Source organism: Zonotrichia leucophrys, unplaced genomic scaffold, assembly GCF_028769735.1.
Source record: "Zonotrichia leucophrys gambelii isolate GWCS_2022_RI unplaced genomic scaffold, RI_Zleu_2.0 Scaffold_33_1714398, whole genome shotgun sequence".
NCBI lineage: Eukaryota > Metazoa > Chordata > Aves > Passeriformes > Passerellidae > Zonotrichia > Zonotrichia leucophrys.
In genome coordinates, this window is record NW_026992238.1 from 909,182 (window position 1) to 924,459 (window position 15,278).

At 41.5% G+C, this 15,278-nt stretch overlaps 1 protein-coding gene and 1 long non-coding RNA gene across 3 annotated transcripts in view; both read right to left on the minus strand.

Moving 5' to 3' along the window:
• The window catches only part of LOC135460202 (zinc finger RNA-binding protein-like), a 73,468-nt gene extending 69,966 nt beyond the window's left edge, over positions 1–3,502 (minus strand). For both annotated transcript variants that reach the window (XM_064736937.1, XM_064736936.1), the window contains exons 1-2: positions 3,385–3,502; positions 3,057–3,141 (exon numbers count right to left, since the gene is read on the minus strand). In XM_064736937.1, the coding sequence (XP_064593007.1) occupies positions 3,057–3,141; positions 3,385–3,421 (122 nt within the window). In that variant the 5' untranslated portion in view covers positions 3,422–3,502. The remainder of the gene's footprint in view (positions 1–3,056; positions 3,142–3,384) is intronic.
• An 8,719-nt stretch (positions 3,503–12,221) lies between these two features.
• On the minus strand, positions 12,222–14,359 carry LOC135460206 (uncharacterized). Its single transcript, XR_010443189.1, has 3 exons — positions 14,304–14,359; positions 13,260–13,473; positions 12,222–13,006 (listed from the first exon to the last, which is right to left on the minus strand). It is a non-coding gene; the product is annotated as an uncharacterized LOC135460206 (long non-coding RNA).
• Between the last annotated feature and the right edge of the window lie 919 nt (positions 14,360–15,278).

Sequence of the window (15,278 nt, forward strand, 5' to 3'; positions counted from 1 at the left end):
CAGGGGAGGTACCTGGGGGTTCCCACACAGCCTGAGAATATTTTAATCCATTGAACTTTGTGTTTTGAGGGGTTTTTCCCCACCCCTAATGGATCAAGACAGTGATCACTACTGTGACCAATGGATATCGAAATTGCATCAAGTCTCATTGCAGATCCATGGGTAGTGATATGTTCCCTTACTCTTATCCTTTCTTTCTTTTCTCTTATACATTTTCTTAAATGATATTTTCATGCTTTTATATTGCTGTATTACTATAGATAATAATAACCCAAATGGCTACATACCTGCTTTCCATTGCAACCAAATTGTTCTAAAATAAACCCTATATGTATATATTTACAAACATGAATCAGTGTCATTTCACTCTAATCCACCCCAAGGGATTAACAAGAAGCTAGGTTACCCTTGCCTTCTAGGGTGGGTCATAATACTTCTGTACAAGTCTTGAATATCCGGTAACATCATACACTGCACTCAAATAGAAAAACTAGCTATAATTGCAAGAGTTCACTTCCATATGGCTACCTAGAAGACTGCATCTTAATCTAAACTCACAGGCATTGTGATTGGCTCTGGACCCTATTTACTACAATAAATTCCCTTTACCTGCAAAGACTCACCACACTTAGCAATTCAAAGTTAACAACTCAGTCCTAACTACCCAAGAATATCGCATCTGTGACCCGCCTCATTAGAGTAGGTACACGGTATGAACATAAGTAAGATGAAACTCAGATGCTCAAAAGTTCTTTATCTTCTTAACAGGAAACAAAATCTTGAAACAAGATAAGAGACCATCACATTTGCACACTTCTCTGTCCAAACAATTCTCAATGTCCCTATCTCTCCATCAGCATCCCCACATTTCAGTCAGCCAACTTCAAAATAAAAGCATAATTATGCCTCTTCTCCAGCAGTGAATCAAGAATGCTATTTTTTACACATGAAAAACAAGCCAATATTAGGTTGTTCATGTCAAACTGAATAGACACACAGTGGTTAAGGTGGCCTACAGAATGCACACACACACATACAAAATAAAGAGGACTAGTATCACCAAATTTCACATTTATTTCAGGCTTGTAAATAAATGGATTAATAGTTACCTAAATAAGTAACAGAGTTTTGCATTGCATGCAGGCTTATAACCCTAGACCTAATACCACTACTAGCACAAAGGTATTGGAATATTCAGAAAAAATTTCTGTATTGGTATTTGCATAATCTAATGCTTCTCTCATTAAATCATGTCATTACATTAAGATAAACTCCCTTTTAGACATTGACTCCTGTGTTTTCTGTTCAAACTATTAAATTCATTCTTATGAAAGGACTGCTTTAACACTGATTGCTTTGCCTCTTCACTTTCAGACTTGGCAAATATACAAACCATTTATAGGATAGAGTCTTTTACTGATACGTAAATGGAATGGTATCTTGTACTTTTGATAGCAAAAGAAAAAGCTTTCAATCTATCAGTCTTTCCATTTTCTCAAGAATACATTTAGGATTAACTATGAAAACAGTTTTGAATCTGAACTATATTCCAATTATATGGTTTTAAGGAAATTTCAAAGTCTACAGACTACCTCAGCTCCACAATAAAAGGAATAACATTTTTTAAAAATTAATCTACACTTCAAAAATGCATTATATATAGATGTCAGTTTATTATTCACTCAAATATTGTTTATTTATTTACAAAAACAAAAAATCCTCTATGCTATTTAAAAACTCCTTCATAACCCATGACAACCCAGTTTCAAATTTCACAACTGTCAAGTAAAACATAAACATAGTGTGAGCACCTAATCAAAAAAAAAAGAAAGAAAAAGCTTAGCTAAGTTTAATCCCCTCCTTTAACTATTATACATTGGAGTAAATGAAAATTCATTTATTTTATATCCATTTCCAGAAAATAATCATTTGGGAGTCGTTCCATGACCCACATAAAACTGTATATTCCTGAGACTATGTCAGGTATGCAGTTCTGATTAGATAGATAACAGTAGCACACATCTGCATTCACTTGCCAATAATCCCTCATATTTCATATATTTGCTTTATCCTACTATTTTCCCATTAACTAAGACTTAGGAGTCAAGGAAGGCCTTTATTATAAATTCATGAAACTAATAACAAACATTCAAATATGAACTTCAAGGTGCTACTCCAACACAAGCCAAAAATGTGATGATGTTCATGATTGTATCTGGGTTTTGTCAAATTAAGTAATTTGATTTCAGAAAAAGTGAGATAATAGATGCTACCAATTACTTTTCAACAGTCTGACACACAATTTGGATGCACAAAGATGCAAAAATTTAAGGCAACATACCTATACAAAATATATGGTTACATGTCCCCAAGCTCCACTATAAGACCTGCTCCTGATCTTAGATACCCAAGTAGGTAATCTTTTTAAAAGGAGCATGGCTCCAAAAGTACTTTCTCTACTTTCCGATACATTATTTATAACATTGCTTCAGTGGAATGGGACAGTCCCCTGTATTTTCTGCTGTTTCTATTCTTCCCTTATCTATCCCATAGGTTAGGTTGGTGTAATTTTAACACATGTTAAAAAGGATTCCATCCTCCCACACTGACATAGGGGAAAGCAAAGACTTGGAGAGCAAGCCCCATCTTCACGGAAGGAAAAGTGTCTGGGGGCAGCAGGCAGTAGCTTTTTGGCGTTGTTGAGTCTAAGTGGTCATTTTAATTTAAGGGCCTTGGGATCTGATGCTGCCTCCTCCGTGATGTCTGGCTCCACCTCCCCACCCTCACACCACTGGGGATACAGGGAGGTCCTTACCAGGATAAGAAAACAGACCTGCGGGAGAGGCAGATAAGCAGATGGGTCCTAAGCACAACTATCGCGGAGTAGCGGATTGCAGAAGCAGGCTCCACACGGGGCGGAGGATGGGAGCAGTCCCGAGCACTCACCCCGAGGGGGCGGGGAGATCCCGATCAGGGACACGAAACCGGAGGCGAAGAGGGAAGTGATTCCGGGCAAGGACGGAGGGAGGGAGGAAGGGAGGGGTCGCGGTGGTTACCTATACTGGGCAGCAGCCCCGCTATGGGTGAATCCAAAGTAGTTGCCGGTGGCCATTTTGGCATCTTCTCCCAGGCGGCTGGGCACTGTGGCGAAGATAACCAAGAGGCGGCAGCGGTCGGGGCCATGACAGGAGGCCCGGCAGGAGGAGGCGAGGAGAGAAAGGAACAGACAGACAAGAGACAGAAGTGCGCGCGAGCGCAGGTCAGACACGGCGCCTCAGGACCACCGTTCCTCCGCCCCACGCGCGGGCCGCATCTCCTTCCCCTCGCCGCCGCCCCCCTCCCCCCACGCTCACGGACACAGAAACATCGAGCGCCATTACTTACCATAGGTGAAAGAAACTACCGGACATATAGGAATCATGAGTGCAAGCTAGTAGGGACAACGGCGGTTGAACTCTGAACTCTCACCCCCCTCCTCACCGCCGCGTTCGCTCACTCCCTTCCCCCCTCCACACACACCTACGGCGACAACGGCAAAGTGCGGCCGGACCAAGGCCGTGCGCACGCGCGAGATGTGTGAAGGGCTGCTAGAAGTTGTAGTTCCGCCAATGACTACGCCCCCGCCCGCAGAAGAGCACCCTCGATGTCGCGTAGGCTGCCACCACGCTTAAGGCGTGAATCCTCCTGCGCTTGATGTTGCAAAGGCTCTTGGGAGTTGTAGTTCCCCTCGCTGAGGCCCGGGCGCGAGGAAGAGCTGTTCTTAGAGTAACGCTGCACGTACCACTCCTCTTGCCTGTCCCCTTTCTCCCTCCTTCCATCATCCCGTGTCACACCTACAGTCACACCACACTTGTACCCGTGGACTCACATTGCAAAGATAGGGTCAGTTTCTCATTCTTTCCTGCAAACCTACAACACACCACAGTAGTGATCTGGAACATGTGTACTAATGTCTTTCCAACCAATTCCATGGGTGAGGGTATGGGTGGTAACGTTTTTGAAATGGGTCTTAATAACTCTACCAACTTGTGAAAAACGCCAATCACTTGTTTTTAAAATTGTAAAAGTTTAATAGGAATAAAATGGTTATAAAAATAGCAATATAATTAGAGTAATAATAATTTGGACAATTTGGATTAGGACAATATGAGACAATAGAAACAAAGAGTTACAGATGGTCCGGGTACCTTTTTCTGGGCAACATAAGCCTGAAAAGGGACCCACGTTAACAGAGGATTAACCCTTAAAAACAATAACCTGTTGAATATTTATATACCTCATACATGATGCATAAATTCCATTGAAACATAGGATTCTGTCTAGTCATCATCAACTTCTTCCTCTTAATCCTAACGGCGTCTTCAGAACTGAGCGAGGCAGGAAGAAGTTTGTTTCTTCTGATAAGGGAGCAATAAATTCTTTTTCTCTGAAAGATTTAGGTGTCCTGTGGCTACTATCTCGCTGCGAGTCCTTTCTTTTAAAAAAAGTATCTTACATAGCATAGTTTCTATTTTAACTTTTTTTATAACCTAAAACTATATTTAACACACTACATATAAATACATGAATACATTTTAATATTTGCGAAAAGCCAATCATAAAATACGCATTTTTCACACAAATTCAAGCTGCAGGTTTGTTACAGAACCCCTACAGTTTGACTCCTGAAACAGACAAATGGGTCCGTGCAAGTCTGCATTTCTGAACTTTGAAAATGAAAGGATCAAGGGGGTGGGGGGAGTATGTGATAGGCAATTTGGAAAGGCTGTACCTTCCTAGTACCTCAACCAATGGGGAAAGGAAGAGGTCAACATGTGGCCCTAAACTTTTTCTATCACATGGACATCACCCAGATCTTGTCCATAATCTGTTACCTATTTCACAGAGTAATTCTCCTTTCAACAGTTTCCCCCCACTTCTGCCTAGGCTCCTTTTTAAAGAAATATAACTGATTTGGTAACAGGTGGATGCACCCAAAGGACCTGTGACCTCATGGAGACTCCATGCTGGAGGAGTTCATGAAGAATTGCAGCCTGTGGAAAGGACCCACAGCAGAGAAGTTTGTGGAGAGCTGTCTCCTGTGGGTGGGACCCCACACTAAAGAAGGGAAAGAACATGAGGAGAAAGCAGCAGAGAGGTGTGATAGTTACTGACTGCAACTCCCATTCCCCATCCCCCTGCCCTCCTGGGGAAGGGGGCAGGGGAGAGGTATCAGGAGTGAAGTTTAGCCTGGGAAGAAGGGAGGGGTGGGGCATAGGATGTTTTAAGATTTGTTGTTATTTCTGATTATCCCACTCTGTTGTTAATTGATAATAGCCATTGGTAATAAATTAAATTAATATCCTGAAGTTGAGTCTGTTGAGCCCGTGATGGTAATTACTGAGTGATCTCTCCTTGTCCAAAAATATAATGAAAGACTCATGAGTCTTTCATTATATTTTCTCTCCCCTGTCCAGCGGAGGTGGGAAGTGATAGAGCAGCTTTGGTGAGAACTGGGCATCCAGCCAAGGTCAAACTCAGCACACAGCTGAGTGTAAAGTATAGCAACTTAAGATGCCAAACATCCTTGCCAATATTAGCTTTGCATAGGAACTAAATAGTACTGTACCTCTTGTCCTTCCTTATCCTAATCAAGTACAATAGAAAAAGGATTCTGCATGGGAAAATGAATAAGTTTCCAACTACTGTGGTTCACTCTCAGTCAAAGTGCTTTTCTGTAAAAAAGGCAGCAATTGTGTGAAGAAAATGCTTAGAAAAACAAAAGCCCAAATCCTGAAGCTATTGTCAGGAAAATTAATCCACCAACACCAGAGGTTTATGTCCAAAAAGGAGACAAAGGAGTCTTGTAACTTTATTCAAATAAAGGGAGAGGCCATGGGGCATTTCCCTTAGGGTCTCCCAAATTTTTGGAGGACGCAGCCTCCTTTTTATCTTAATTTCCCAACTACATTTTCCTTTTTCTTTCCTCATTGCCTGAGGTACTTGAGAGGTACAGACTGAGATCCCTAATACCTAAGACTCCCTTCTAATGTATACTCTCCCCCTAATTTTTTCTTTTCCTCGTGTCACTCAGTGGAATACCTATGGAATTTGGTTCTTCCCATGGTTTCTTTCATCTCTCAGTATCCAGTTTTATTTATCAGCAGACCTACAGTTTGTAAAGACAAATCTCTCTCATTCCACTCATCAATCAGTGGAATCCTTCCCATTGTTTCTTTTCTCTCTCACTGCTAGTTTTATCTACCAGCAGACCCACAGTTAGTTTGTAAAAACAAGTCCCTCACTCCTTTCACAATATTCAGGAGTACTTCAGGAGAGGACTCTACACAAGTCTTCTATAGAAGAACTTACTCTGCCACAAGAACCGCAGTCAATTTGGCATACATAAATGATATCTCTATACTGTCCTCACCTTGTTTTTATGAAAAATTGTTCACAACTGGACCACCGTACCATAGCATTTGGACGATGTGAAAAGTGCATATTATATGGCTCTATGCAGATATTTACTGTATGTATTATGTTGTATTGATTAGTAGTGCTGTATTCACATTTTAATAGTATGGTAAATGTAGTTTTGTAGTTAAAATGTAGTTTTTGTAATTAAACTAGAAACTGTGTATGTGGGATATTTTTTAAGAGAGGAATGAGGTACTTGCACCTAGATAGCAGCCACAAGACACCTAAATCTTTCAGAGAAAAAGAATTTATTGCTCCCTTATCAGAAGAAACTAAATTCTTCCTGCCTCGCTCAGCCCTGAGACGCCGTCAGAATTCAGAGGAAGAAGTTGACACTGACCAGACAGAATCCTGTGTTTGAATGGAATTTATGCATCATGTATGAGATGTATGAATATGCAACAGGCTATTGCTTTTAAGGGTCAATCCTCTGTTAACCTGAGTCCTTTTCTGTCCTTATTTTGCCCAGAAAACATACCCGGACCATCTGTAACTCTTTGTTTTTATTGTCTCGTATTGTCCTAACCCTAATTGTCCAAATTTTTGTTACTCTAATATTATTACTGTCTTTATTACCATTTTATTACTATTAAACTTTTAAAAATTTAAAAACAAGTGATTGGCGTTTTTCACAGATGAAAAGGAAATAGAAGTTTTCTTTGTACTAGTGTCTTTCAACTTCTCAGTTATAAGCCTTCCAATATATTGATAAATATACATATGAAATACACATTTCATTAAAATATAAGCATTTATATACACACACTTTTTAACACAGTACCATTGACGTTATATTTTTTAAAGTGTTAAAGACTGCAATTGCCTATTCCTTTGCAGATTTCTTTTTCAAAATAAAGATTTCTGTCTTAAGTTTCATAACTTTTTTCATCCAAGTAATTTCTAGTCATTCTAATTCAGATATTCCATCCTGCATCTTGTGATTTCAGCCCTGCATACATCTCTGCATACACCTCCTGTTGGGCAGCCTGATTCAGCTGCGATTTCAGCTGAAGTTTCAGATTATTTTCCAGTTGAATTTTGCATACCAAATATTAAGTGCACATATCACTTTAAAAGGATTACAACATAATTTATGAGAAGTCACACTTACCAAGTGTAACAAAAAAAATTAGGGTTTCTCATTTTCTTGGCAAAAAAATCCACAGTAGTATTATGCAAGTCTTTCTCTCCGTTTCCTAATAAGAACCTGATGTTTCCTGGTGACTGTGAACAGTTACATAACATCTATTTAACATATAACTACATTACTACTAGTTCACATGTGAAAAACACGTTCACTCTCCTGTGAAAATTTTAAAAGTTTAATAAAGGATAATAGGAGACAAGGACCATAGAGCAAAGGTTATTATGGCCGGGTGTATCTTGGCACTCAGTCAAGACCACACCATTACCTTTGGAAATATCCTTTAAATACCTTTTTCCTTACATCAGTCTGTTGCATATTCATAGACCCTTATGCAGAGTAAACTTGTTCTCCAAACTAGTTTACATGTTCCAAGAACTGTTTAGCATGGCTCCTCCTTGGGTCTGCCTTTATAGAGCATGTGTATTCCTTGGCTGTGATTTTAGCCCTTGTTTATCATCACCTTCAGTTTTAGGCCCCAGCCCACACTGTCTTCAGATGATGGGTGCTGATAGTTGGCATATCTGTAGCAGGTGTCCTCTTCATATGTTCATTGGATGTTATTCCATCCAAGCAGGCATTTTAACACAAGTATACTTATATCAGCTATTTCACTCTAGAACCTTCCCGTTCTTAGAAGGCTGTAATCTGATCTTAAGACTCCTCCCACGGCCCTGAGTCTGCTTGCTCTCTGGCTCTCTGAGTTTTGCTCAGGCTCCCGGGCCTCTGCCTCCTGCCCCCCTCTGGCATGGGGCGGGGGGGGGGGGGGGGGGGTGTCGGTTTTTCAGCTGTTTGAGGGGCCTGGAAAGGCCCGGAGTGGCCTTGGGGCAGCCCGCGTATCGAAGGACGAGAAGAGGCTTCAGTTCTTCTTTCTGTTTTTATGTTTATTAATTGTTTATCTAAAAGATGTTCTTTCAGCCCGACAGAGGTCTGCTCAGCAGTCAGCCATGAGCACACTGTGCTGCCCTCCGGGCAGCCACCTATCTTTATACCCATTGTTACGTGTACAATATTTATCATTTTTCCCCAATACCATTTATTCTTATTGCCCGGTGCACTTTTAGTAATAACCAATCCAAAAGTGCCACCATCACCGAAGAAGATGGAGGAGAAGAAGAAGAAGAAGAAGGACAGGACATGCCCCAATTCCTCCATCTTACTTCTCTAAACCCCCCTGTACATAAATCCTAAACCCTGTGTCTCACCCTCTAATTAACTAATCCCTTCACCATTCACACCGGTGAAGTCCTCCTATCCTCATACAGGTGTCGTCTCCTGTGTAGGACCAAAGTCCAGCCACCAGACACTTCTGGCAACATTCCAGGACTCCCGAGCCCCCCAAGGGTGGTCTCGGTGGCTCGGCACCTCAGGACTGAGGTGCTGAGATCCGACGGGGGGGGGGTAAATAAATGGGCTCTCGTGCTAAACAACAGAGACTTGACTTGTCTGTTTCCCCTGCCGTTGGGTTCTGGCCTCCCTGGACACGATCATCCCTGTAGCCACATGCTGCTACAAATGGTGGAGAATGCGGGCAGCCAGTGAGGACAGGCCAACCAGCACCCCTGTGAGTCACCTGCAGATTGATACACCCTGCAGGACTCCCATCTTCCATGGAGGTAAAATGTTTACAGGGAGGGAAACATCCAGTAAGGGGACTGGCTTACTGGGACTGAGAGATGAAATTGACATCAGAGCACAAATCCTTTCATTCTTTGTGGGATGGAAGTTTTAAGAGCTACAAGCAGCTAGTCTGCCTGAAAAAAGGACTATGCTTGGTACTCTTACCAACTCTACTGACATGTCTGCTGCAGTTTATGGACGGTAAAGGCCGAGTGGCTATTTATGGACAGTTACGGACAATTTGCATGCACAGTGTCCGTGCCCTAAATCAGTGGTCCTCCCTCCTGTGAACCCCCATGTTTTTCAGTTTCTGTGAAGTTGTCTGTATCTTTCCTTACCCTTTGTTCCTAAGAGCATGGCAAGGAGTGAAAACTGCCAGGATGGCTCAGAATTGCTACCGTCTTCTCTGTCACTTTCTGCCCATCTGCCACCTGTGAAAAACGCCAATGACTTGTTTTTAAAATTTTAAAAAGTTTAATAGTAATAAAATAGTTATAAAAATAGTAACACAATTAGAGTAATAACAATTTGGACAAATTGAATTAAGACAATATGAGACAATAAAAACAAAGAGTTACGGACGTCGGGTACCTTTTCCTGGGCATAACAAGCCCGAAAAAGGACCCCCTTTAACAAAGGATTAACCCTTAAGAACAGTAGCCCGTTGCATATTCATACACCTCATACATGATGCATAAATTCCATTCAAATACAGGATTCCGTCTGGTCAGTGTCAACTTCTTCCTTCTAATCCTAACAGTGCCTCCAAGGCGGGAAGAAGTTAGTTTCTTCTGATAAGAAGGCAATAAATTCCCTTTCTCTGAAAGATTTAGGTGTCTTGTGGCTGCTATCTCACTGCAAGCCCTTTCTGTGAAACAAAGCATCTTACATAGCATAGTTTCTATTTTAACAATTTTTATAGCCTAAAACTATATTTAACACAGTATTTAAGAGAATTAATACAGCATTACTTTCTAACACAACACATATAATATTCATTTTAATATTTGCGAAAAGCCAATCATAAAATACATGCATTTTTCACACCACACCAACCCCCTTTCCCTGAAGGAGGACAAGGTCGGAAACTGTCCAGAGCTGACGTGGGAATGCTACCGTCCTCTTGCCACCCTGCGTCCGCTTTCACCCCCATCTCTTTCCATATGCCCCGTTCCCTGCCTGGGAAGGCACTGGCCACACCGTTCCAGGTGCTCCTTCTCAAAGCGGTGCGACCATGTGGTTTTGAGATCCCCTCTTTCCTGCTGAGTCCTTCTTTTCTGGTCCCGTGCCTGCCCTTCCCCCTCACCTACCTTCCCCCTTCTGGCCGCGCGGCTGCAGCTGGCTCCGCCCCCAGCCCGCAGGACTGTGTGAGGCGAGGCGGGGCTGGTGAGCCCTGAGACATGGCCGGGCTCTGCTGTGCCTGCAGGAGACACGAGGCAGAGGCGGCGTGGCAGGGTGGAGCGGGGCAGCCTTGGAAAGGGCAGAGCCCTGCCATGTGCTGCAAGCTGTCCCACTGCTGCTTTCACCCTTCCTTGCTTCACAGTCATCATCATCAGAATCCAACAGAAAAACACCTACAACACCAGTACTGAAGCAGAGATCAAACACTAAGGACTGTGCCCCTCATGAAAGAGGAGACCAAGAACAGCACCCCTTCTGGTGAGAAGATCAAAAGCCAAAGGAGAATGAACTATTAACCCACTAAGCAAAAATGTATTCATTTAATTCAGTATCATAATTTCTGTTACTTTATCCTCTCTAATTAAGTCTCAAATGCTTTTTTATTACTGTTAATTCAGCTTATTAATGTTCACTTTAGTTTTGCAAACCATTAAGTCATATTCCAAATGTAATATGTGGTATGAAATTATTTGTGCTTATATAAAATATACATTAAATAAGTTGTGAATAAATTGTGCCTGTACCCGAAAATCTTTAAAGCCTAAAACATCGGACAGTCAGGGAAAAGATTGCCACACAAAATTGCGAAACCCCAGATGGCAGCAAGGGAAGAAGACCTAATTAGCAAGCAAAAGGATGCAGCCCATGCGGAGATGGGCCCTTTCCTGGGACTATCCATGAAACACCCGCAAAGCGATGAATACTCAATAAGTATCTACAATCAAGATAGCCAGAGTTGTCAGGAATGTGCATCCAAATGCCAGTTTCCCATAACATGTAACAGGACATCAGCATTCATCGCTTCCCAGAAATGGCTTTGTCCAGTCCTGCACAGAGAAAGGAGACTGCATGAATATGAAAAGCAAGGAAAAGAATACAGGAACCTCTGCCTCAGGTGGAATAAACTGTATAAAACCAGCCCCAACAGAGACGGCATTTGTGAATGCAAGGGATCTGATGCGATAGAGGTCGGATCAGGGTTCATCCAGCGCCAATCCCGGTCTCGACGCTGTCCCTTCGATTGCGGGTATCAGAGACCATATTTTGGTCACAAAAATAAAACTTATCATTATTATTATTAATTTGGGTTTTTCATTTATTACCTATAACACCAAGAATCCCCTTGTTTTAACCAATTTATAAACTGAGGAATTGTAGAGCCTTCCTCTTCTGAGGAGGCTGTAATCTGATCGTAAGACTCCTCCCACAGGACACCTGATAAAAACCCCACGGCCCTGGGTCTGCTTCCTCTCTGCTCTCTGGCTCTCTGAACTTTGCTCAGGCTCCCGGTCCTCCACTTCCTGCCCCCCCTCCCCCAGCATGGGGTGAAGGAGGGGAAATAAAATGGACTCTCATGCTAAACAACAAAGAGACTTGTCTTGTCTGTTTCCCCTGCCGTTGGGTTGTGGCCTCCCTGGACATGATCATGTCACTGTAGCCACACTCTGCAACATTTCACTTAGCTTAATTAAAAACAGAAAAAAACCTTTATAGCAAAGTTATTTTAACACCCCACATATAGAATTCATTTTAATATTAGTGAAAAGCCAATATTATTATATGCATCTATAACAATCCCCCCTCTTATTCTTTATAAATCATTTGGCTTCAGCAATATTTCTTGTCCACTTGCATTCTTTGGATTACGCTGGTAATTAGCCGAATAAAACAGGGAAGAAACATCAAAACAGTTGTAACACTTAAAAGGAAGAAGTCTTAACTTCTTCCACCATTCCATCCCAAATACATTACCCCACCAGCTAGTTTTTAACATTGTTTCTTGATTTTGGACCGGTACCTGGGTTATTTTTCTGATATCTTTTGCTTTTTCCAGGATGACATCCCTGTTGTCATCTATTTTCAACAATCTGATATATTAAACTTTCCAGAACCACCCCCTTCTTTAGCCAGTAAATAGTCTAAAGCCAGCCTATTCTGATACACTACAGTTTTTGTTTGGCTTTGCTGACTTCATATTAATTCCACTGCTCGAGCAGCTTTGTTTGTTATCATATCTATAACTACTTGGAATCTTATAATACTATTCAGCATATAATTTGAGGCCAATACAGAGTTAGATTGCTGTGCTGGTTTTAACTTTTTGTTTACTAATTGTTCTTTTACCAAATCTTGGACTATATCTCTAAGATCAAATGTAAAACAAATCCGTCTCTCTCCTTTTGGACATTCAATTCCAAATCTATTACCATTTTTTCCTAAGTTTCTTGCAATTCAATATTTTTCCCTGTTTTGCCTACAGGTACTTAATTTGGATGTTATAACAGTGATTGCTGACATGGATATGTGTAATAAAAAAAGGAACTTTCATTTCTTGCCATGTAATGCTTTCGGTAGCATTTGTGACACCATCTTGCCGGTATCCTGAAAGGGAAAAGACAACAAATGATTGACAGAAACAGGAATAACAGGGGTCTGGTATGGCTTATACCCCTGTTATAGGTTAGTTGCGGTGGGGAATCAATTACTGACTAGTAAGTCCAAATGAAATGAATTTATTGGTGGATAATCATCACCGACTAGAGAGTCAAATTTAAAATGAATTTATTAATTGTTAGAGCAAGCGATAATAGGCAAAGTCAGCGCTGGGTGAAACCAACAAAAGGCTTGCACCCACCCAGGAGCGCTGGGTGTGGCCGTGGAGTCACGGCTCCACCAACGGCCCACGCTCTTCTGATATTTCGTGGAGTTTTTATACAGTCCAGGTTGACGTGTCTTTCAGGGTAGTACTCTGCGTATTCTTCTCCTGCTGCTAGGTGGTCATAGTCCGCCTCCTGGAGGTCTGAAGATGAAGGCCGGTATTTTCCTTATTTGATAGGTTTATCTGATTCCTGGAATTTTAGGGTCAATCTGCTGAGTTCCTGGAATCTTAGGTTTACTGAGTGGATAAGCTGATACTGTGCTATCAGTCATAGCAAGCCCATCACCCATGTTAACAGTTTACTAAGCAGATAAACAAATGTTTGTGAAACCCATTGTCTTTTGTTTCACCTTCCTTATCCTTTTAAGTCTGGAAATTTATTAGGCAAAAAAATTGAGGTGGTGCAACAGTCTTACTGGAATAACTTCATCAGCTTTGATGAACAAACTTAAAGTTTTAACACATTACACCCCCACCTTCTCTGCCTGTGGGGTTGCAACCCATAGCAGGTGTATATGAACTTCTTGACAGCGAGTACAGTGGTCAACCCAGGCTTGCCCTCTTCTTTCCTTGTCACTTCCTATTTGCTGATTTCCAGGCAAATAGGTTTTTTTGACACTCCTTAACCGTAGTTTCCCACCATTTCTCAGGTATCTCCCATTCAACAGGCACTAATAATTTCCATCCACAAAACAAAATTATTATTTCAATTGTTCTTAGTTCTATCTGGATAGGGGACAGATTTGGTACTTGACACTTCCTGCAACAAGAGTGTCAGTTTTGTGAACTAAAATACCAATTTTTCCTAGAATTTAAACATTTACATATAACCCATCTAGTGTGTCCAGTACTGGGATGAATAAAACAGAGTATGCAGTATGGCACTGATGGAAATTGTAATTCCTCCTCTTCTTTATATAAGTCACAGGCTAATATTGCAATCATACTGTTGTTATATTACTTCTAGAGTCCCGTACTATTGTAATCATATTGTCGTTATAATATTTCTGTAGTCCGTACCTTCTGAGCAGTTCTTCTCACATGCAGCTCTTCTCAGCAGTGCAGTTCCTCGTGACTTCAATCAAAACTCCTCTAAGGCCCTCAGCTCACCCCCCTTTTATCCTAGTAGCCTTCACGAGCCACAGCTGCTGCCCACCTAAGGACTTCACAGCTGTAGCTCATTTAGAATAACTAGGACTGGGGCAAGGCCACTTATACAGTACATAGATTTTACAGGGACTCTCACTAAAGGCTAAGGCCAGAATATGAGAATTCTCTGACGGAAACAGTCCTGATCCTCCTGTTCGAAGTGGGAGTATTCCTCCCCAAAGAGGTGTCAGGGCCTCTCAGGACTTATCCAGGCTGTACTTGAAACCACTGATGTAAGCTTGGCCTTATGTCCCAATTAGATGTGATTATTTGTACATTCTTTGGATCATTTGAGTCCTCCCAGTTCATTACCACCCAGTCGCCATTTGAAAGTCAATTTGGTATCACCCGGTTTTGATGTGATAATCGATTCCTCAGGTTCCTTCACAGGTCCTTTGATTCTGCTGGCATGAATCCACTCTCTTTCCCTGGTTCAGATTGCTGCTTCGGTAGTACCTGAAAAGGACTTCTTAATAGCACGGGGACAGTGACAAGAGGAAAACAATACTACATCAGCATTTCCCATCAGCATTCCCCAAAACTTTCTGGGTTTAGCAAAAAGCTTTTTTCGACAACCGTCTCTTCTCCTTGTATCCAGCTGTGCTAACAGCTGCAGAGGCAAATCCTTCTTTCTGTGAGCCACAATTAGTTAAACAAGAAAGGCCAGGCCAATTTTAACACAAGATGAATCACATCTATTGCTTTTTACCCTCTGGGCAATATTTACCTTTTTTAGCATGACAGACCCATTCCTCAGAACAAAATCCCCCCTTCCTAACAGCAAGAAAAAAGAAAGTAAAGAAACAGAAAGAAAAAAAGAAATCTTGCTTTAAAAATAAACTGTAA